Below are 21,338 nucleotides of genomic sequence, written 5' to 3'. Positions count from 1 at the left end.
ACAGAGGTCCTCTTTGATTCAAATTTATCCCTAGAAATTTATTGGACTTGACATTTAGAGCCAGTCTTTAAGCACATCATTTTACACTGTGGATGTGATGCTGGCTCCTGAACAGAGCCAGGTAGAGTCAGCTCCCAGCTGGATAACAGCTGTTGGGAGCACACACACCCTTGACAAAGTGCTTGATAGCAATAGCTCCCTGTGCTGCAGTGGAGGTTTTTCTGTACAGTGCTGTGCAAACACCATGCAGAGCAGAGCCTGGGTAGGACATGTCTGATTTCTCTCTAAAGATATGGTAACACTATTCTAAATGTTTTTTTCAGGGGACTCTGAATGCTTAATTACATATTGTAGCTTAGAAATGGAACTTAGAGCAAACAGTTGAAATTCTGCTACAGCAGAAGCAAAGCCAGTTAGTGTTTATTTAAGGAAAAAGCCAAGAAGGGGGGTTGTGTGAGCAGTGCCCAGGAAATGGAACACTAACACAGTCTAATTAATGCAGTGAGTAAGCTGTAGCTGCTTTCTCTTAAGAGCCTGTTCGTGTGTAACTGCTTGGAGGTGAAAACAGTTGCCCAGTTTTGGGGAAAGGTGGAGAATACATGTGGAAGTACATGAGCCCACCAGTACATGAGTGGTGTGATCTCTGCTCAGCATTGCAGAGATCCATTTTCCTGCTGCATTTCTGATTTACAGCTCAGAGAAGTTCAAGTGTGGCTGAGCAGCCTCTGCACAGAGCCTAGAGCAGTACAGCAGGAGGCTCAGTAGATTGTCAAGCCTGCTGTGAAAGTTTAAGAGGGAAAATTAAATCATCACTGCCTGAATTTGGTGTTATAATCTACCAGTAGGTGTTCAATTTAAAGACAATGAATACATCCATTCACTCATTCAAGTTCAGCCAGAATTAGTTCAGCATCCATATTGCTGCTAATAATGAGATTTGCATGTTTATCTGTAGGATGGTTATTTCCTTATCACGATCTTGGGGTTTTACAATCGTTCCTAGTCCAGGGTTATGCTGTATGGAAAGTTCCCATGGATCAGGTTAGGCTCAGTTGGGGCAGGGCTTGGCCAGCTTTCTGTGGCCTCTGTTGAGCAGAGGTTTGAGGTCCTGTAGCTCCTCCTGGCTCAGCCCCCATCAGCCCTGGGTGCTGGGGTATTGGCAGGAGCACCCAGGGCTCAGTGGAGATGGGCTTTGCCTAATCCTCTCTCTAATACTTGAGCTGCTGGAGCCTCTGTGGATTTAATGTCTGCCAGACCTGTGTCCTCAGGCTCAACTGGTCATTTTAGGGAGCAGCTCAGGCCTGGAAGCTCATCCTGTTGTGTCTGGCCATTCAAACCACCCTGCTGCTGTAAAGTCTGAGGTGACCTCCTTCACCACCTCCTCCTCCTCCCTTTGTTTGACCCTTCTCCTGATGCTGCCCAGATAATCCTTCTTGTGTCTGCAGAAGAGCTGCTGCTGTCAGCTTTAGAGAGAGAAAGGTCACATCCAGCTCCTGGAAACAGACGTTTGGGACAGCAGCAGGCTGAGTGGCTGTTTGGTATTGGCTCTGAATCCAGCCACCCTCAGGTGATTCTCCCATTCCTTTTAGGTTTTATTTTGAAACTAAAATTCCAAATTCACTTTTCTCACTTTGCACCCACTAACAGGAGTATTCTCTGCTTTCTGGGCTGCAGCTGTAAGGGAGCATCCAAGTTGGAAAGAGAAAAGAAATTTGATGAGGAGGTCCAACTCTTCACCTCATTTAGCATGTGAATGATCGGGTTTCAGGTTTGGAGAACACAACATTCTCCGGCTACTTGGTTTTCCAAACCTCTTCCCAGAGCCAGTTAACATAACACACAGAGGCTGGATACAGACTGAAGTAAGTTTAAGCCATTTATTATGCTGACATTTGAAATCTGGCATGAGTTTTGACATTCCCTGCTCTTAGATTTCTAAAAGGTGTTTATGGTACAGAGCCACTTAAATGAGCTGTTACCTTTTCATGGCCATTTTTAAGGTAAAGGACTAGAAATAGTCCTAAATAAACAACATGAATAAAACACCACCTATGTGTCTTCAGGCATCAGGCTCTAAAATCAAACAAACCTAGGAATACTTTAAATTACATTTATTTTTAGTGTTTGGCTGTTTGCCTTTGTAACAGTCAGCGGGGAGAACAAAATAGGAAATTTATTTTAGCAACATAGGAAATACAATTGGCTCACAATTAACAGACCCTTCAGCAGACCAGAATTCACTGTCAATTCTACTCCCTTTAGTTAGAGCTTAATACATCCTTTAAAGCAACAGGTACTTTGACAATCCCATTCAGAACTACTGTCCTTGCAGTATTTCAGACTAACAACAGATCAAGGACAGATTTTTTTATCAGGGTGGACTCATCTGAAGCCCTCATGTGCTGTGACTTTGGCTGAAGCTCAGCTGTGACAGGCAAATGCGTGGGACCCTGAGTCCCTCCCTGCATCAGTCCCAGATTTCAGCCCAGTCAGCTGCCACTTACTGACCTGCACAGTGCAGAAACAGGGCAGGAGCCAGGGCAGGGCAAAGGAAATCAGGCAATATTGTGCTACATAAGTGTACACATGCTAGCCTTGTACCCCATTCACTTAATTTACAAGGCATTTTCACTGCAGTAGCTGTATTATTGTCTACCAGCAGCTTTAAAATTCCATTATAAATCACTGCCCTGAGGATTATAAAACCATCCATGTCTTCCATTGTTTATGTCATATTTGCCATTACATTCTGAAGTGATTCTAAAGACAAATGCAAAAAAAAAAACAAAAAAAAAAAAAACTACACAAACCAATTGCTGGTGCTGCACAACAGCCCCATGTCTTAAACTTACAATTTGTATAAAAATAGCACTGAGTGAATAGAAAAGCAAAGGAAATCTATTTCTCAGTCACTACAGAAGCCAAGACATTCAATCTTCACCAAAAAGATTCATCACCTCTACTTTAAAATCATCTTCAATTCGTTTCAAGTAACCACCATCATTCCCTCTCCCCTCATGGTTTATTTAACTTCAAGGCCACCACCTGGTCCTCTCAAGAGCAGAAGTGAATGACAGGAGCCACCACCATGGCTTTTTCCCATTTGGGGCTGCAATTTCAAACCCCACTGTTTCCTTCCTTCCCAGGTAGGTATGAAGAAGGTACAATGAATGACTGTTGCAGAGAAGGGAATGAAACCAAGAAAAATAACAGTCTACTAGGAGTACTAGAGTAGTAAGTAATCTTAGTGTAAGAATTGCCTTGCAAGTCTATCCAGGTAGTATACCATTAGAAAAGCTTTCTAACAAATCAAAACTATAAATATTTTTTAGTGCCATCAAACATACCAATAAAAATCATCACTAAGTGTCACTGTTCAGGCACAGTGCCTTTGCAAATACATTCAGGAGCATTTGTAGACAAATGTGAATTCCAGAACCTGACATTGTGCCAGTGTCCAGCTTGTTTCTGCATCAATTTCTCTATTGATTGGGTGATTTTGGACAGCATTTAACTTCTGAACATAGCTCAAGCCATTAAACACTGATTGGAAAAGACAACAGGATATGTACTTCATGTGATTTCTTTTCTAGTATTGTCTACACTAACAAAATAGAGTAACTGTAATTCTTTCAAGATCAGAAAAATATTCCAAGCTGTAGCACTGCAGCATTCAGCAGTCTGTAAACAGCAGCAAGGTCCATTTCACTCAGGGCCTTGTGCAGCTGCTTCTCCTTTCTGCTCACTTGGTGCTTCGTGCTCTGGTGTCTCTGGAGCAGTGGTCAGTGAGCTCTCAGTGCTGTCCACAGGCAGCTGGGATTCCTGGTTCTCAGCATCAGTTCCTAGTGTTGTTTTTGAAGAAATGTCATGAGGAAGATCAAGAGAAGGTAAAGATGGAATTGAAGGCAGGAGGTCATCCAGTGTGGGTGGCTTGTCTGAGCCTTCAGGATATGGGCTTAAACCATCAGGGTCCAAAGCTGAGGCATTTTCTGGGAATGGAGATAATTTGTAAAAAACCAAAACGTATCAGGCTAACGCAGTGCTTCAGCATTTGCATTTAAATGAAACGCTAAAGAGATCCACATTCTATAAACATATGGAAAAGCACATTAGAGATTTCCATTTCTAAACCTGATTAGTGCTACTTTTTTCCATCCCATTTTTTGCCATTCTTGCCAATTTTTATTAAAATATGTCTGTTTCCAAAAACGGTGATGATGTTAAGTGAGCATGAATTGGTGCCATTCCAGAAATAAGATCTAAAGGAAATCTTGAGTGCACTTACCAAAATAAGCAGAGGCTTCACTATTTGGCATTAATGTGTCAGAGCCTACAGAAGCCCCTGCTACTGGCGTGTTGAAAGAGGCAGATGGGGACAGGCTGGACACTTCTGTTAAGCTTGTGAACTCAGAAACTGAAATTCCAGACATATCCAGAAATCCTGAAGGAGAAAGCAAGTATTAGTTAGATGCAACACAAAATCCTAGATTCAAAAGGAGATGCTCTATCCAGCCTGAAGTCAGTGAAGTCCCCTTCCCTGCAAATAAATGTAACTTAAGTGGTAGCCAAATTCTCCACAGCTCTGAACTCCAAGGAAGTCAAAAACCTCAAGGACAACCACCACCACTGCTCACAGTTCTGAATTTAAACCTCTAGCTTGTTTAAGACCATATTAGTTGATTGAGATGTACTCTAAAGAATTGGTGAAAAAAGCACCCAAGAAAACGTACCTGGATCCATAACTCTCTGGAGAGGGGGAGGAGGAGAAAGGGAACTTTCTGGTGAGTATCCACTCATTTCTGTGGAATGATCCAAGTTCATAACTGTTACAGAGCTGTCATTCTGAGAGGTAGGTGCCAACAATGGAGTCTGGAATAAGACAGCAAGAAGTAAAAACCTTGTTTTACAGCAGAAGCTTCACCTGTAGCCAATTGTCCCATGAAAGCATCGTGCCTGTCTCCACGTGCACCAGTTCAAAAACTGTGATGCTGAAACTGAAAGTCAAACACCACTTAGGACATGTTCCAGTTCAGCCTTTTAAAGCCATTCTGTTCTCAGAACTTGGTTCCTGGAGGTGTGTCTTTCTCCTAGTGAAGGAGGAGTTCTGGTATGATCCTCATTGACTGTCACAGCTGTAGGATGCAAGACTTGAAAATAGGGAGGAAATACCTGGCAGGAATTTATATAAGCTGACATTAGTAACCTGGCATCTGCTCAGTAGCATCAGCTCGCCCTTTCTCTTCACCCAACTCCATTTCATTCAAGCAAAATTGAATGCTGCTGTACTCAAATATTCTGCATTACCATTGTCCCAAACAGCAGAAAATTTTGAACCTCCAGAGAACACAGCAGAGATTGGAATCTATTTCTTTCTTACCTCTGTGTAACCGTTAGTGGATGGCACAGGAGTTCCAGCTTCTGGTGAGGGTGAAGGTGATTTGCTTTCTGACTTTTTCTTTGATGTCGTGGACTGTGTTGGAATTCTGTGCAAATAGCCATATCCAATACCACATCCTAAACTGTACAAGAGAAAAAAGTCAAGACACAAAAAAGGTGTTCTTAACAAAGCTATTTTAAATTTTGACTCTTTTAAACAAGAAGAGTTTGTGTCTTTTATCTATAGCAGGAAATACCTACCTGCAAGAATTCCCACTGAAGAGTACTCAAGGAATATTCTACAATCACCTTTGAGACATGCACAGCTCAGCTTTCAGTGCATTATTTTATATCTTTACAAAATACCTGACCTGATATGGGTTTTGTTCTTGCTTTAGCTGCACGTTTTGACTATGAGAAGCAGATAATGAATCTGCTAATGGGGAACTCAAGATAGGAGTTTTGCCATTTGATTCAGCTTGAACAGGATTAGATCCTGAAGGTGCTGAATTTCTAGTTCTAAGCTGATTTTTTTTAATGTAAAGATTAACAGTTTTGGGTGACAAGTGTGAGGAAACAAGGCTTAACTTGGAAACACCAGTAACTGTATTAACTAGTAGTAATACTCCTAATAGGAGCTCATTTACAGCACATGTAAAACCTGTCATCAAGAGAGATCAGTACCTTCCTTCTCCACCCCAAGCTCCATTGGGAGTCACAACTACCTCTCGGATGGAATCTGCTTCAGTGTTATAAACCATCAGCTTCAGGGGCTTCCCCTCATGGGCTTCAATCAGGGAAAAGAAATCCTCTGACTGGGAAAAAAACCCAGAAACAAATAGTAGTTAATAAACTCAAATGTACAAGTCAACATTTTACATAGTTATTTACCCAATCTGAGATATTAAACACTCAGAGACAGAAAAATCACCAATGTAGTTTGACCTTTAGTGGCAACTTCTTTTTATTGGCAGACTAAAAAGATAATATTTACCTTAACAATAAAGCTTCTGACATAAACATCAACCTTCCAAAATCCAACACCGCCGCCATCTGTTTGACTAGATTTCTACAAAACCCCAATCCTACAACAAGCACTTGGCAGGCACAAAGACAATCACTCCCTGCTGGAAGGAACATGCACCCTACCTCCTGGAGAATCTGATCAGATCCAACGACGTAGTCAGTGTACGGCTGGAGGCCGGCCAGAGCCGCGGGAGACGAAGGCTCAACGTCCTGGGGAGGAATGACACGAGTCATCTGCACCCACAGCAGCAAAACCCACCGAGATCAAAAACAACACCTAACTCCCAGTGTGGAGACCCTCGTGCCATTAAAGGAATTTCCAACTGCCCTTCCCTGGAAAAGTGAAGATTAAGGATACCTTAGAGGTAAAAGGCTTCTCCCCCATGGATCCTTGCAGACAGTGTGCAGTCTTCTCCCTGGGTTTCACCAGTCCATCACCCACCCCATGGCATCCCCTTTCCCTGTTTCTCCATTGGCTGTGGGGCCTGGTGTCCTGTTCCTCTTCCCTATGGTCACTTACCCCCTGCCCTGCCCTGCCCCTTGTTCCACCCACGAACCTCAGACCCTATATAACAGAGAAAAAACACACGTTCTCTCTCTTTGGCTCCGGATTCACCTTCAGCACTCTGGAATAAACACTTGCTGGAAATTGATCTGGGGCTGGGAGCCTTCTGCCTCTCTGCTGAGCCAGCCCAGCAATGTGTGTGGTTGTGTGAGCTTGACTGCTGCCTGAATACTTCTCAAGCAGTTTCTCTACAGAGAGGCTGACTGCGATTTAGAAAGGCTGTAGCTGCACTCCAAAAAGACACACTGTAACATCCCAGAGCAAGGAAGGAAAGACTGTTTTGTTTATGGGATAAAAAAGTTCTTGAATAGTCTACATCTGTGTGTGAAATTCTGTAAAACATCCTGAGTAAGAAAGATTCAAAACATGATGAGTAAGAAAATCTTGCCAATTTAAAATTACATCCTCTGAAGATGTTGAGAAATTGCATTTACTTAAACAACCAGAAACATAAACATTCTTTCCTATTCAGCTCTTCCTCTTTAATTTTAAAATAAATTTGTGGTGCTTTTTGTAACTTAATGAAGTTTAGCCAGCATAGACATCAATCAGGCCAAAATCTTTTTTGCTTTTGCCATTGATTCTTCAAGATAAAATTAAAAAACCCTTCCCACCTATCCTGTTTGGTCCAGTTGGGATGGAGTTATTTTTGTTACTGTCACTGGGAATCCTGACAGACACACCCACTCCTTGTCCCTACTCAAAAACAGCTCAGACAAACCTTCAAGACTGTGTTCCCTTCCTCTGTGTGATTGCATCACTGTACTTTACCTTACTGCTAAACATCACATTGTAAAACAAGGTTATTGCATGAATAATAACGGGCCAGCCAAGAATTCCTCCTCACCAGAACATGCCAGACGTGTTCATTAGCTCCCTGGAAGCTGCAGAACCTCACACTGGCTCCAAGGAGGCCTTGTCCTCCCCACATGTTACTGGGGATCACCTCCACCTCTCGGATTTTCATTGTTTTGATGTTATACACCTCCAGCTTCACTGCCTTCTCAGCATTTGCCTTCAGCAGGTCTTTCAACATATTGTTTTCCTTGTTCTGTAGAGCAGAGATTTAGGATTATTTCCAGTTGCACCTGTAGCATTTGTGGCAGAATTTGAATACAAAGAACCAAAACTATTACAAGTTTAGGCTCATAAACAAACCCAGCAATTTCCAATTCAGTTTTCTTTTACTAAAAAGCAGTCAGTAGTGTCAACACACATCCCTCTACATAAATACTTCCTGTTATTCCATTTCATCACTGGCATTCCTGTCCTTTACAACTGCTATTACATAATACCAGCAGTATCAGATGCCAACTGTGTAGTCTCACAATGAGCAGCAACATTTCACTTCATGTCTCTGAGTCCCATTCCTCTTCAACAGCCCTTCAAAGTCGCTGCAAACTGACTGTGAAAGAATATCTTAATTTCTGTCACATCAGAAGATTAAATGATCTTCCCCCAAAACCTGCCCTTCTAAAAAAACATCTCCTCTCATAGAACCAAGACAAACTTAATGAATTCAGCTTGCCTGTGGTTAGGGTGGATGGAGCATATGAGGGAAAGCTCTGAGCCTTTAAAATAAACAAAACCTCATCAAACCAAAACTTAACTCTTCTCTCATAACACACAGGAACTGTGCTCTTGGTCTCAAAAGTATAAGTAGACAAATGATTATAATGATTCTTTTTCATGTTTTATCAAATTTTGAAACAAGCTAAACAAATGTTGAGCTCTTGACTATTGAGTCACCAGTTCATTATTCACCTTGTGGTAGAAACTATGTACGAGTGAGCAATAACATAAACATTGTGTTAACCTGTTAAAAAGTCAAGGTGAGTAAAGGCATAAACAAAACCTTTTCTTCAAACTTGGATGTAGCCAAAGAGACTTTGAACACCTGCAAGTTTTATTTTACTTTCAATGTCCAATGTGAGAAGTTTCTTTGCTTGTGACAGTTATGGCTTTTACCTTCCATCATCACTACAGCACCCACAGTTCATGGAGGGTGGAAAGAAACAACACTGACATTGCTTGAGACTTACAAGCCTCGTGTGTCCTATGGCAATGATGAAATCAAAGAAAGGTTCCAGTCCTCCTTGCTGGGCTGGGGAGTTCTCTTGAACCTGCAGAACATAACATTTTATTATTATTCTACAGTGATCTCCAGTTACGTAAGTGAAAGTGTTAATCTTTACACTTGATTCAATATTTGCTTTTGAGTTGAGCCACAGATAAGGCACCAAAGGGCCTCCCTCAAGCAGCAGTCCATAATTAGGATCTTACTTTTATAAAACTATGACGAGGTGTCCAAATCAAGCTATAAAAAGCAGGTTTTGAAGCCCATATAAGACACAAACGTTGTGATTCAGAGCTGACAGCCCAGAATTATTAAATACTAAATACTTTAGAGAAAAAATTGGTTTTCAATGTGCTGCTGCAGGATTTTCTTCCATAGCTCTAACTACCTGAGCACAGTGAGAGTCCCCACTTGCATCAGAGCCATTTTTCCATGAACACAAGTGACAGCTGGGTTCCACTTTTCCAGCCCACTGGAACAGGAATATTTACACATGTACACTACAAGCACACACCTGTCCACAAGTTCTGGTCAAGAAAACTGCCACCACTTACAAAAGTTTCCTAAGAGAATTTCATTAGAACCAAAGTTGTCACAGAAGAGATACCAGCAATAGAGAGAATACTCATAACACATATTCATACCAGGAAAAAAACCCAAAAGTTCACAGATTACATTAAAGTCCACTCACTTTCATGTACAGGGATAAAGCAAGATGGTGGTAAGGAACCACTACAAACCTACTGACAGTTTGTTTGCTCTTGACTTCACTTTTTGTTAACTCAGTGGCCCTTAACCTAAGATAGATATATTTGACTCCTGAGGGCCACCTCACAATTTAAGCACAAAATTACAACCCAGGCATCATTCAAACTGGGAAGTTCATTGCTAGGAAAGTTAAAACTCCGACATCTTATACTTGGTCTGATGTTCCAAAAATGCTAGATATATATTTCTACTTTTTTTTTAATACGTAATATTATATTGGTGTTGGGGCTTTTGCTGGGAGAACTGTTTATATAAGTTATAAAATATATTTAATAGCATAGTTACTTCAGCAAAAGCTTCTAACGCAGAAATAAAAATAAAAAGTATGCTTTATTTTTAAATAGTCAGGACTAAGCGCTGTAACCACAGCTGGAGTATTAACTTTCATCACAGCCCTGAACTGCATCCGAGGCTGACAGCTTTATACTGGACACAGAACGCAGATGAAGTAAAACAGCACGTGGCAGCGACGCTCCCATTCTTATTCCAGGGAGGGGAAATACCCACTAAAAGAAACGATGACTCATGCAAACAGCTGTTTTCTGCCCATCCTTTAACTTCCAGATAGGCATTTACACCACCGTACGTGCAGACAATCTGCTGAAGAGAGGAGTTACAACAAACTCGATCTACATCTGGAGGAAAGCACCGCTGGAGCGGGAATGAACCCCCTCACAGGGAAGGGAGCAGGGAAAGGAGGAGGGAAGAAGGGGAAAAGGGAGAGAAAAGAACAGGGAAAGAAGGAGAAAAGCAGAGAGAGAGAACAGGGAGAGATGGAGGGGAGAAGAAGGGGAACAGGGAGAAAAGGAGGGGAACAGGCTGAAGCGCTGTTCTACTCTAAAACTGCTCTAAGCTCCCCGAGAGCAGCCCACAGGCTCCCCCAGGCTGTTCGGCGCCCAAGTCCCGGCAGGTCGCGGCCCCGAGCTCGCTGCAGCCGCCGGGAAAGGCACCCGCTGTACCGGGAGCGGCGCGGCCGCCCCGCCCCTGCCGGCGTGGCAGCTCCGGGAAGGAGCCAACAGGTGCCGGGGAATCCCAGCCACCGCGGCCGGGATACGGCAGCGGGACCCCGCCGCAGCGCCCGCAGCGCCCGCCGCCCCTCGCGGCCCTCCCTCCCCGTCTCTCCCCGCGGGCCTGGCGCCGGCCGCCTCACCCCGTGCACGTGGAAGCCCTCGGCGCCGCCGCCGGGGCCCTCGGAGCTGGATCCCAGCCCCATGGCGGCAGCCCCGCCACCGCTCCGCCGGGAGCCGAGCGGACCCGGCCCTCAGGCGGCGCTGGCCCCGAGCATCGCCCTCACTCCCCCGCAGGCGCGAGCAGCCGAGCGCCGAGCGCAGCGCCGGCACACGGCGGAGCGATGCGGGAGCGCGGCTCGGCTCCGCGCCCTGGCGCGTGACCAGCGGGGAACGCCCCCTAGCGACGGGGGCGGGGCGGGAGAAGCGAGGCGTTGCTGTGGGGGGCGGGAAGGGGGCGTGGCTATTGCAGAGGGGGCGTGGTTTGTGTTGAGGGGCGGAGCTATGAGCGAGGGGCGGGGCCAGCGCTGCATTCCAGAATCGCAAAATCGCTGAATCACGGAATTTTTTAAGTGGGAAAAAAACTTTGAGATCGCTGAATCCAGCCTGTCAACGCAGACCACCGTTGCGGCAATCCATGGCACTGAGTGCCACGTCCAGCGTTCCCTCAAGCATCTCCACCACCTCCCGGGCAGCCCATTCCAATGACTGATAACCTTTTCTGTGAAGAAATCCCTCCTGATGCCCAACCTAAACCTCCCCTTAAGGCACAGCTTAAGTCTATGAAAAAAGATCCCAAACTGATCCAATACTCTTCTCATTCTAACCACCTTTAAAAATAACCTCCTGTTAGTATAATCCGGAAAGAGATTATTGCTAATTTTTTACCAGTACTGTGTTTCTCTTCCTCTCCACAGGCAGAGAATTCTGCTCAAAGACATCATTTCTACCAGCTGAGACAACTTTTAGCATTAATAGCTGAAGAGGTAAATCAAGAGTCCAGTGTTGTTGTTTTACATGTGGTAGGTGATCTCTAAGGGGTTGTGGTATTTCCACCCCCTGAAATTTCACGTCTGCCCCACTGTGTTCTACTTAGGATGGATCCTTCTGCCTTTTGCTCATGAATGGAAAAGTTCTGAAATATTTCCAAGCAGCAGAATTAATTTGAAGTGTCGTTAAATTAATGTTGTTAAAATGTTAGTTATATTTCCTGCATGAACGTTTTCATTTCAGTGTAAAAGAACAGATTTATTTCAGTAGAATTCTGTGATAGTACTGCTCTCTCCTCCAGGAGAGAGAACCTCCAGGTTCTCATTTTCCAAAGGAGCCATCCACATAGTATCTGTGGTTCAAGTGTGATGCATAAAAACAAAACAAAACAAGAAAAACCCACAAAAACCTGTTTTTTCTATCCTCTGCCTTTGCTTCCAAGTGAAATTCTTACATTCCCTGTCACTTCAGGAGTTATTTATGCTTGAAAATCCACACACTTTGGCTCATATTTATCCAAAGAAAGCACAGGATATTCTCAGGGGCCTTTTTAAGTGACTTTTCCCTGGAGTTGTCTCTAAGCTGGGACTGCAGATCTGTGCATTGCATCCATTGAGCAGATGGGAAGCAAAAGTATTCACAAAAGAAAATTATGCCAAACGTTTATCTGTGGGATTTTTTTTTCTGTGCATATTTGGGAACCTTATCTGTTGTATTTTATATTAAACTGCATTTCTTCAGAGTGTGTTTTCTACCAGGTGAGCCAGTGAGGAGCTGCAGTGTTGGCTGTGTGATTGTATTTTTGCAAACAACAGAAATGAGAAACATTTCTTCAAATGTACCAAAAGTAGATGCCAGAGAAGAGATTATGGTTCGTGAACTAAATTAGTTCTTAGGAAATAAAAGACCATTAAAAAAAAAAAAAAGGAAAATCTAGAGGAATTCTTTGCCTTGCTGTTTATCACAGAAGGCAGTGAAGAGGTTCTCATCCCCAAACTTTTCTTTGCATTCTCTTGTGTTAAAGTGGAGGTGGAAGAGCCCATGAACAGAGAAAATAAGCAGTAAATTTGCAGGAATGGGTGGTACTTATCCCACCTTTCTGCAGGAGCAGGGGAATGCACTGGCACACCCCAAGCAGATGTTTTGTACTGCTCGCTTCAACCACTTTGGCTGCAGGGGACTGAGAAGTACTAAATATCCAATTCTTTAACAAGGAATTTTAGCAGAGATCTGAAGGGGAGGTCTGCAAGCCTTAATAAAGTAGGAGAAACTGCAATAAATAATATTTTTAGTGTATATCTGATATTATATTCTTGGGAAAGGCCAGCACGGCTCTGATAAAGGAATATCCCGTCTCACACATCTGGAAATACAGGGAAAGGAGCAATCTGCTTGCTTGGATTTCAAAAACTCCCTCATCAAAGCTTTATTTAGGTGGGTTTTTTCAGGAAACTAAGCATTGAAACTATGCTTTGAGTTATATTTATATCAATGAGTGGCAAAAAGATAAAAGTAATATGAATGATCACTGAAAGATCAAAGAGTTATTGAAAAACCCATAAACACTGGTTCTCCTTATAATCTAAAATCCTGGAAAGAGAGACAGCACTGAGATGACAAAAGATATAAAAATATGGATAAGGTGGTCTTTTTTTTTTCTTTTTTTTTTTTTTTTCTTTTTTTTTTTTTTTTTTAACTTGTGCCTTTACATTTTGCTTGTCACAAGTTCCAACAATCTGAAACTTGATGATCCATTAGCTCAGTGTTTCATCCATCTCTGCAACTTAAATGAGAGTTGTAGAATAAAAGAAAACTGGGGGTGATTTGGTAAACGTAGGCATCTTTTAAGTGGTATTTTATCTAATTTACTAAAGAAACTACCACCAAAAATAGTGCTGCTGTCAATAAATTGCTGAAAAAAAAATCTAATCTGCCCCAGGCCACTCTTTTGCAGCAGTTTTGTTTGTTTGGAAAAAATACTTTAGCTCATGTTTATTCAACACTTGACCAGTGCTTCCATATTAAATTTGTCAGCTCACCCAGAGACTCCAATAAATTATTAAAGAGCAGCATTGCATAGCAGGATTTGTAGTGACACATTGTGTCTTCTCACAGAGAGAAATCAAACTTTATTTTCATGGGGCTTCCTTGAGGGTGATTCCGTGCTGCACTAAAGATTTATTTTAAATTTTATAAATAAATAATATATAATATATTATAATATAATTATATATAATATAATTATATATTATATAAATATATAATATATTATATATTATATTTATAATTATAAATAATATAATAAAGATTTCATTTTAAATGGTTGCATGGGTGTTACTGGAACATCAGCACAAGAGTGTGTCAGACACTAGAGGAGAAAATTATTTATTCTTTTAGAAGTAATCAATTTTAGGAGAACAAAGATCTGTCAGTGGAGAATTACATATATATTATATGTATATTAATATCTGATGTTGTACATTCAGTGTGACTTTTTGCAAAAATATTTAGTTTTTAAAAAATATACTTCCTAAAGGAGAAAACTTACTCCTTTACTTTCCAATCTGGTAAATTATGAACAATTTTGCTTTCAGCACCACAATCTGAGAAGCCCTGCAGGTGGGTTTCAAGCATTAGGAGGGTTTTTTGGTTGGGTTTTTTTGGGGTTTTTTTGTTTGGTTTTGGATGTGTTTTGTTGTTGTTTGGGTTTTTTGAGTGTTGTTGCTGCTACATCACTTTTCAAAACTTTACACATTTAGCACATTTTTGGTTTAGTCTTTAAAATGTGAATATATTTTGGTTTTAGATTTTGAGACTGGTTTAGAGCAGGAAAATCAAAGAAACAGGAAGAATGTAGGGACTAATTAATTATATTATGCAAGAATATTTTTATAGCTAATGGACAAAAATGATGGAGGACTTGACAGAAATCTGAAAATGTCTCCTGGATCTTGAGAGGGAGTGTACCAATGGAATTTCATCCACAGCAAGGCAGAAGGCCTCACTACTTAAAAAGTAAAATGAGATCATTCAACTTTTAGCCAAATATGAATAAATACAAATATGCAAAAATTAATGCATACTGTACTTTAGTTTATAATTATCTAGATTACAGTTCTTGTTTACTATAAAATCTGGGATAATTAATTGAGGTTTTATATTTAGTGAATATTTCTTTATTATTCCAAGACTTTTTCAGATGAGGAAGAAAGTTTATTTGCTTCTACAGAGGGAAAATAAAATAATGGTTGGGGGTAGCACTGTTTCACCGTGTCTACTTACATTTGGTTGTAACTCTGGAATTACTTTGATGTAATTCCATGCCAGAGGCAAGGAAGCTGGAATTAAAGAGCTTTCTGAACAGGTCTTACTGACTGTTTCACTAGGAGGCAAATCCTGACCTAGTGACAAAAAGGTACAAAGATTTTAAGGTTTCCAGCCTCTTCTCCCTGTTTTTTTGTTTTGTTTTGTTTTGGTTTGGTTTGGTTTGGTTTGGTATTTTTTTGGGTTTTTTGGTTTTTTGTTTTGTTTTGTTTTGTTTTTGTTTTTGTTTTTTTTCCCCCTGTAATTATTTTTCCTCATTGGTTGTGTCATACAGGAAACAGGGAAACAGTCTGCATTTAAAAGTTCAAGTTTTTGCGTTTAAAAGAGTTTCTGAAAACAAGCAAAGGAGACTTTTTGATCCCATGTGACCCTGAACAGAGGTGGCACATTCATGTCATAAAAACTGGTAAATCCCTAGCTGGTGGGTGAAAACTGGTGTCAAATTTCTTGGCACCAATTTGACATTTAACTTTTAACTTTTTAAAATTTTAGACAGTATCAGACAGTGGAAATAGGATTTTATTATTGGTAATAAATAGCTAAGATTAACATTTTAGGTATTCTCCAAAGCAGCTTGTCCACAAAAGATTTACCTTTTATGACAAAATCAGTCCATGATAAAAAACAAGATTATTGGCAGTGCAAAGTTAAAACCATAACAAGTGGCAGGAAATCAGAAATATATTGTGGTTGTTACAGGGCTTTAAGCTACTACAATTACTGCAGTGTTATGGCATTTCCACACAACGATATCTGCATCAGGTCTTTGCTTTTGCAGATACTGAATTTTGAAAGAAATGTCATTTGTCATTCGTGGCAATGGAACTAAAACAATGTCACACAGAAGTGGCAGATCCTGCAGGGAACTGTACATTTTATATGCTTATTTTTCAAAGCTCTTTGTGTGCTTAGCACTTACAGCTTGCCTTCAATATCAGTCTTTTCTAAAGGTTCTTGTGTAAATGTGAAATGTGTGCTGACTGCTCTACATTTAGATCTGTAGATACAGTATAAAAAGCTGCAGCTGAGCTAGCTGTGGGTTTCTTTTTTCAGTCAGGGGAGAAAAAGAGGCAATTCTTGACTGTAGCTATTATTAAAGATTTCTCAAGCCTGTTGTACAAATAATTTTTCAGTATGGCAAAAGGATTGTGTAGTAGAAAGATCTTTGGCTTCTTTCAGAACTGTGTCACTGCAGAAATATATTATTGTTATTCCTTTATAATTTCTGATGAGCAAATATGAAGGAATAACATTCAAAATTTCAAAGGATTAATGTTTTCAAATATTGACTGTCTAAAATCAGTAAGCTTCAGACATGAGCTTCTAATACAGAGGAAATTCTGCGAATGAGTTTCATTAGTTAAGAATGATGAAAAATTTTAATAGAATATTGGTTCTTTCCTCATTATCAATGCAAAATGTTTATGAAGTAATATGCCTATAGTAAATTTCAGGATTATGAAAGAAGTTGACCCTAAACAATGCTTTGGGTTGAAATAATTTGGACTAGGAATTCAACATTACAGAGGACAATAATGTTTACAGAAATTCGTTAATCAGAATTAAAAGGAAGAGCACCTCGTGGATCAAACCTGTTTAAAGTGCATTTTCTTAAGGAGATTCATTTCATCTTCCACTTGTGCAGATGATTTGCAGGACCTTTATTGTGTGAACAATTGAATTTAGTCCTAAACAATTATGTATCTGATGGAATTATCCACTTCACTGGCAAATATTAAAAATCTGTCATGATCTTCAGTCATATTTATTTATACCTCTTGAATGGCATGCCCAGGATGCTCATGAATGGGAATTCTAACAGTGATTAGACAACATTTTCATATATGCATCATACATAAACAATTTAAATGATCATCGCCTTGTCAGCAGCATCACCTCTTCAGAACTTGTAAAACATTGAATCTTTTAACCTTGGAGAAGCATAAAGAAATATAATTCTACATTTAAGAGTTTCCAGGCAGAGGCAAGGATTCAGCCATGTCCAGTTTTGTGGATTTTTGCTGTACTGGTATTTTTAAAGCTCCCTCTGGTATTCACAAAAGAGGATTTCCCTTTCATATAAATAAGATGTTGGTATATAACTTATTTCATATAAATAAATTGCTGTAAAGGAAGCTTTGTGGTGCTTCCAAATCTCTACAGTGCAGCTACATTCAGTACATTTGTATAGAGCATTATATGAGTTTAACAGTCTGATTTTTCTTATTAATAAGCCTTGCAGAGACTACCCAGCTTATTCTTTTGTCTCCTTTCCTGTACCACTGTTCTGGTGCTATCAGAGCTGCTCGGGTTGGTAGGCAAAGGTATTTCCTGTGCAAACAGAGCTCTTGGAAATGTTCCAGCATTTGAGCAGCACTGCTGGATGCAGGAGGTTGGTAGCAGTCAGTAATGCAGCCATCAGCACACTGGAATAACTGGGATTTTGGGATAAGTCATCTCAGAGCTTCCAGAGTGAAGTTTCCAGCCAGTCATTGGATGGAGTGCTCTGGTTTGTACCAGGAAAAGGTGATTTCAAAGTCCCCTTCCTCCCTAAAGGACCCACAGACACAACTGAAACTGCTCTGAGAAACTTTCAGAAATTGTTGTGGTGTTTTTTTCATCTTCTTGCACTCTTCATCGTTGCTGCAGGTTTTTGAAGCACAGCAAAGGACACTGAACCCTGACCCTTCCAAGCAGCCAGGACCAATTTCTTCCCAGCAGAATTTGGTAGCGCTGATTAATGTCCAGCACCATCAGCACCAGGACTATGTACAAGCTGCTGAAAGCTATAAAGATGCATCAACCTCTACTTCAAAAAATAGTCAAGAAAGTATTTTTAAAATCTCAATCAGCATCTCACTGTACAAAGTGAGAGAAGTTGTTCTTTTGGTGTCAATGCCTCAAAAATATAGAAAAGGAAATATTGCCTAATTTTTTCAAAACCATAGAATTACCATGGGGGAATTCCTAAATTGTATTTCTGGCATTGAAATGGAATAACAACCAAAAAGGAACATGAAGTTAAAAAGGAAATCCAGCCACATTAGCAATTTTTGTACTTATTTATCCATGAAATAAAATGTATCAAATTGAAAAATATTTTAAAATTCACATGTAATACAGTAAATCATCAGAAGAGAGCATCATATTCCAGATATAAAAATCAGGTCACACTCAAGAAAAGGGAAAATTGCTCAGGTATAGTTTTCTATATAGCAGTAAAAGCCAGTTCTTAAAGCCAATAAAGTATTGGTATGGAAAAACTCCCATTTACATTTGTGAATGTTTGATTCTCAGGGCCATTAACTGCAGAAAATTGCATTGAATTAAGTATGAATTCCATCTACACTTTTCCTGAGAATTAATGATATGCAACATATCACAAGCTTTAATGTCTTGCAGCTTCATTTAAATAGAACAGCCATTAACATTTTGCAGGATTGCTCTGATTTTCAAAGAGAGGCCATCTCCTCGTTATTTGTACTTGACTTCCTCCGTGTTTCCTCTACTTGTTTATTCATGATAGAAATTATGTTAGGCCTGTCACTTCAGATAATTAATGATGCACAAGGAAAATCAGTAAAGAATACCCTTGGCTGATTATTCCAAATTACTCAGATACTGCAATAGTTGTACTAATGGGGAAATCTATCTTTGATTTAATTATAAAACTAGATTGAAATTGTTTTGGAAAAAAAAAAAATTGATCTGCTCTGTTTCTGTCTTTTATGATAGAACTCGGTAGAGAGAAAATAAGAGGCACTTGATACTTATTACAATTGTTATCTAAATACTTCATTTTTAATTACTTCTTATTTTCTCAGACAATAATGAAGTTGGCTTATTTTAATTTGGGTGATTGATTATCAAGATGCAATAACTGTTTCTCCAGTCTACACACCAGCACACTGTTTTTACATAAAAGCACCCAGCATGAGATAGGTTGGTGTCACTAATTCTTTTCCAGAGAAAGTCATAGAAAAGGAGTAAAGAAATGAAATTATGAAAATGAGAGATCTGTATCCCCTAAATACTGCCTCTGTAGGACAGAAAAAATATTCACTCAATACACACATCTAAAAATAGAAGAAATACTTGGGTTTTGCAGGTGATTGTCACCCAAAGTAGTGACACTGATCCATCCATCCATTACAATGTGACGCCTAATGGTGGTTTGGAGCTCTTCCTAAAAAAGGGAAATATCCTACATGATTTTTGGGATGGTAATATTAGTTCTTTTTATTATCTCTTCTGATAGTATTTAAAGTAAACAGATTTAGAATATTGTTTAATGCAAATTCATGTGCAGGGCTTTTTATTTGTTCATCTCCTTTTATTTTCACAGGGTTTTGTATTCTAGATGAGAAGAGATCTCATGTTCAAGAGACAGAAATACGAAGGCAATAAACCTTTACCAGAATGTTGTATAGAAATCCTGAGTATATATAACATGAAATAAGCTTGAAGATTATGATTTTAGTCAGATTTCTACTCCGAGTTTTAAAAAAACAACTTATGAAAATATGAAAACTCTGTTTTCTTAATGTCACCTACAAAATTTTTCCCTTCTGGGCAAAATCCAGGATTTCACAGAACTTTCTAGTAGTGTGACATGGAGAATTAATAGATTTGACAGTTTTGGAAGAGCTTTTTACTTCTAGAAGCTGGAGATGTCAGCTGCATCTGAATTCCTCTTGGCTCTCTGGCTCTGCCATTATTTCTTTTAAAAACCTTAATCTTTTCCCAAGAGAAAAGCAGTAATGCTCTGTCTAATTAGTTACATGCACAAAACAAAACAAAATTAAGTCTGCATGATTTAAGTCAATATTTAAAATTTTCCAGATCTGATATCATCTGAGTTACTGTAAGGTAGTGATAAAATGAAGTTTAATTCTTTATAATTTTTAGATAACTTTTCAGCCCTGAAACATTAAAATTGCTGAGAAGTAGTAACCTTAATAAAACTAGAAAAGAATTAAATATTTTTTTAAAAAAAATTTTGAATGTTGAAGGAAAACTAAATTTTGAAATCTGACTATAACTCCTTCAAAGGACTCTACTGCTGGTAAGAATGCAAGGGAATGTTTGTGGATTTGGGATTTTCAGAGCAACACCTCTGTGCAGTTTGTGTGACTGCTCTGAGGCTCAGTTTGTAACCCAGATTTTGTTTGTAGCTGAAATCTGTTCTCATCTTTAGTGATTTCCTGGTGTTTGCTCAGGGTAGCTCCCTACAGGCTGGGATTTGTGTGAGAGTGGATGGCACAGACCTTTTATCTTGCATGAGACTGGAAGCAATGGATGAAAAGCACTGTAAAATGTTCATTCTTTAGGTGTGGGGGTTTGGTTTCGGTTTTGTTTGTTGGGTGTGGGGGGTTTGAATTAGTTTTTTGGGTTTGGTTTTTTTTTTTTTCTGTGTGTGTGTGTGGCGGGGTTGCTTTGCTTTGGTTTTTTTTTGTTTGGGGGAATTTTTTTTCTTTTGTGTTGTTGTGGATTTTTGGGGGGTTTTTTTGGTTGTTTTGTTTTGTTCTTTTGGTTGTTTTTTTTCTTGTTTTGGTGTTTTTTTGGTTTTTTTTTTTTTTTTCTTCTGTAAATACTGATGTCCAACTAAAAAGCACTTCAAGAACTTGCTGTGCTGAAATGGGGTGGTCCTGCTCCTCCTCCAGCTTAATTCTCATCACAGGCTCTCACCTGCCTCTTCAATTCTGCACCCAATTCAGCTTTCTAATGCAGCAAGGAAACAACCAGCAAAAATAAGAATACATTTTCCCTGTGTGAGTGAATCAAATCCTTTCACCCCATGAGAGGAAAGGTTCCAGAGCCCAAGGCAAGTGAGGGAGCTGTTGCCAGGAATAGTGCGATAACAAGTCGTTTCTTTTTGCAGCAACAAGCTGTGGGAGCAGCTCAGCCATGCCTTGAACATCACCCTTGGCACAGCTGATCATCACCTCTGATCTGTGCAAGTCCCTGGACCCCACGAGTCAGTGCCCGAATACTGCTCATAAATAAATTATCCTCCTGTCTTGGGTTAGATAAACAGGTATCAACCAGGGAAGACTGGAATTTCCCTTGGAATGTATGCCCCTCCTCCTCCTCTTTCCCAAATTATTATAAATTTGCAATTAAAAGGCTGTCAGGCAAAGATTTTGGGAATAGGTATAGCAGTTCTTTACTAGGGATATTAAAAATACAAATGTTGTAGTACAGA

General features: G+C 39.9%; 1 protein-coding gene across 1 annotated transcript; it reads right to left on the bottom strand.

Annotated features, from left to right (window-relative positions):
* Nucleotides 1-1,863: 1,863 nt before the first annotated feature.
* Nucleotides 1,864-11,102, bottom strand: GORASP1 (golgi reassembly stacking protein 1). The gene is made up of 9 exons (XM_066314078.1): nucleotides 10,963-11,102; nucleotides 9,010-9,090; nucleotides 7,815-8,018; nucleotides 6,526-6,612; nucleotides 6,061-6,191; nucleotides 5,378-5,519; nucleotides 4,731-4,869; nucleotides 4,286-4,441; nucleotides 1,864-3,989 (listed from the first exon to the last, which is right to left on the bottom strand). Exons 1-9 carry the CDS (start codon nucleotides 11,023-11,025, stop codon nucleotides 3,706-3,708), a joined length of 1,287 nt encoding a protein of 428 aa, XP_066170175.1. The 5' UTR covers nucleotides 11,026-11,102; the 3' UTR covers nucleotides 1,864-3,705.
* Nucleotides 11,103-21,338: the final 10,236 nt, after the last annotated feature.

This window comes from Sylvia atricapilla, chromosome 1 (assembly GCF_009819655.1).
Source record: "Sylvia atricapilla isolate bSylAtr1 chromosome 1, bSylAtr1.pri, whole genome shotgun sequence".
Taxonomy (NCBI): domain Eukaryota; kingdom Metazoa; phylum Chordata; class Aves; order Passeriformes; family Sylviidae; genus Sylvia; species Sylvia atricapilla.
The sequence above is the reverse complement of the archived record's forward strand: the minus strand, read 5'-3'. Positions and strand labels throughout refer to the sequence as shown.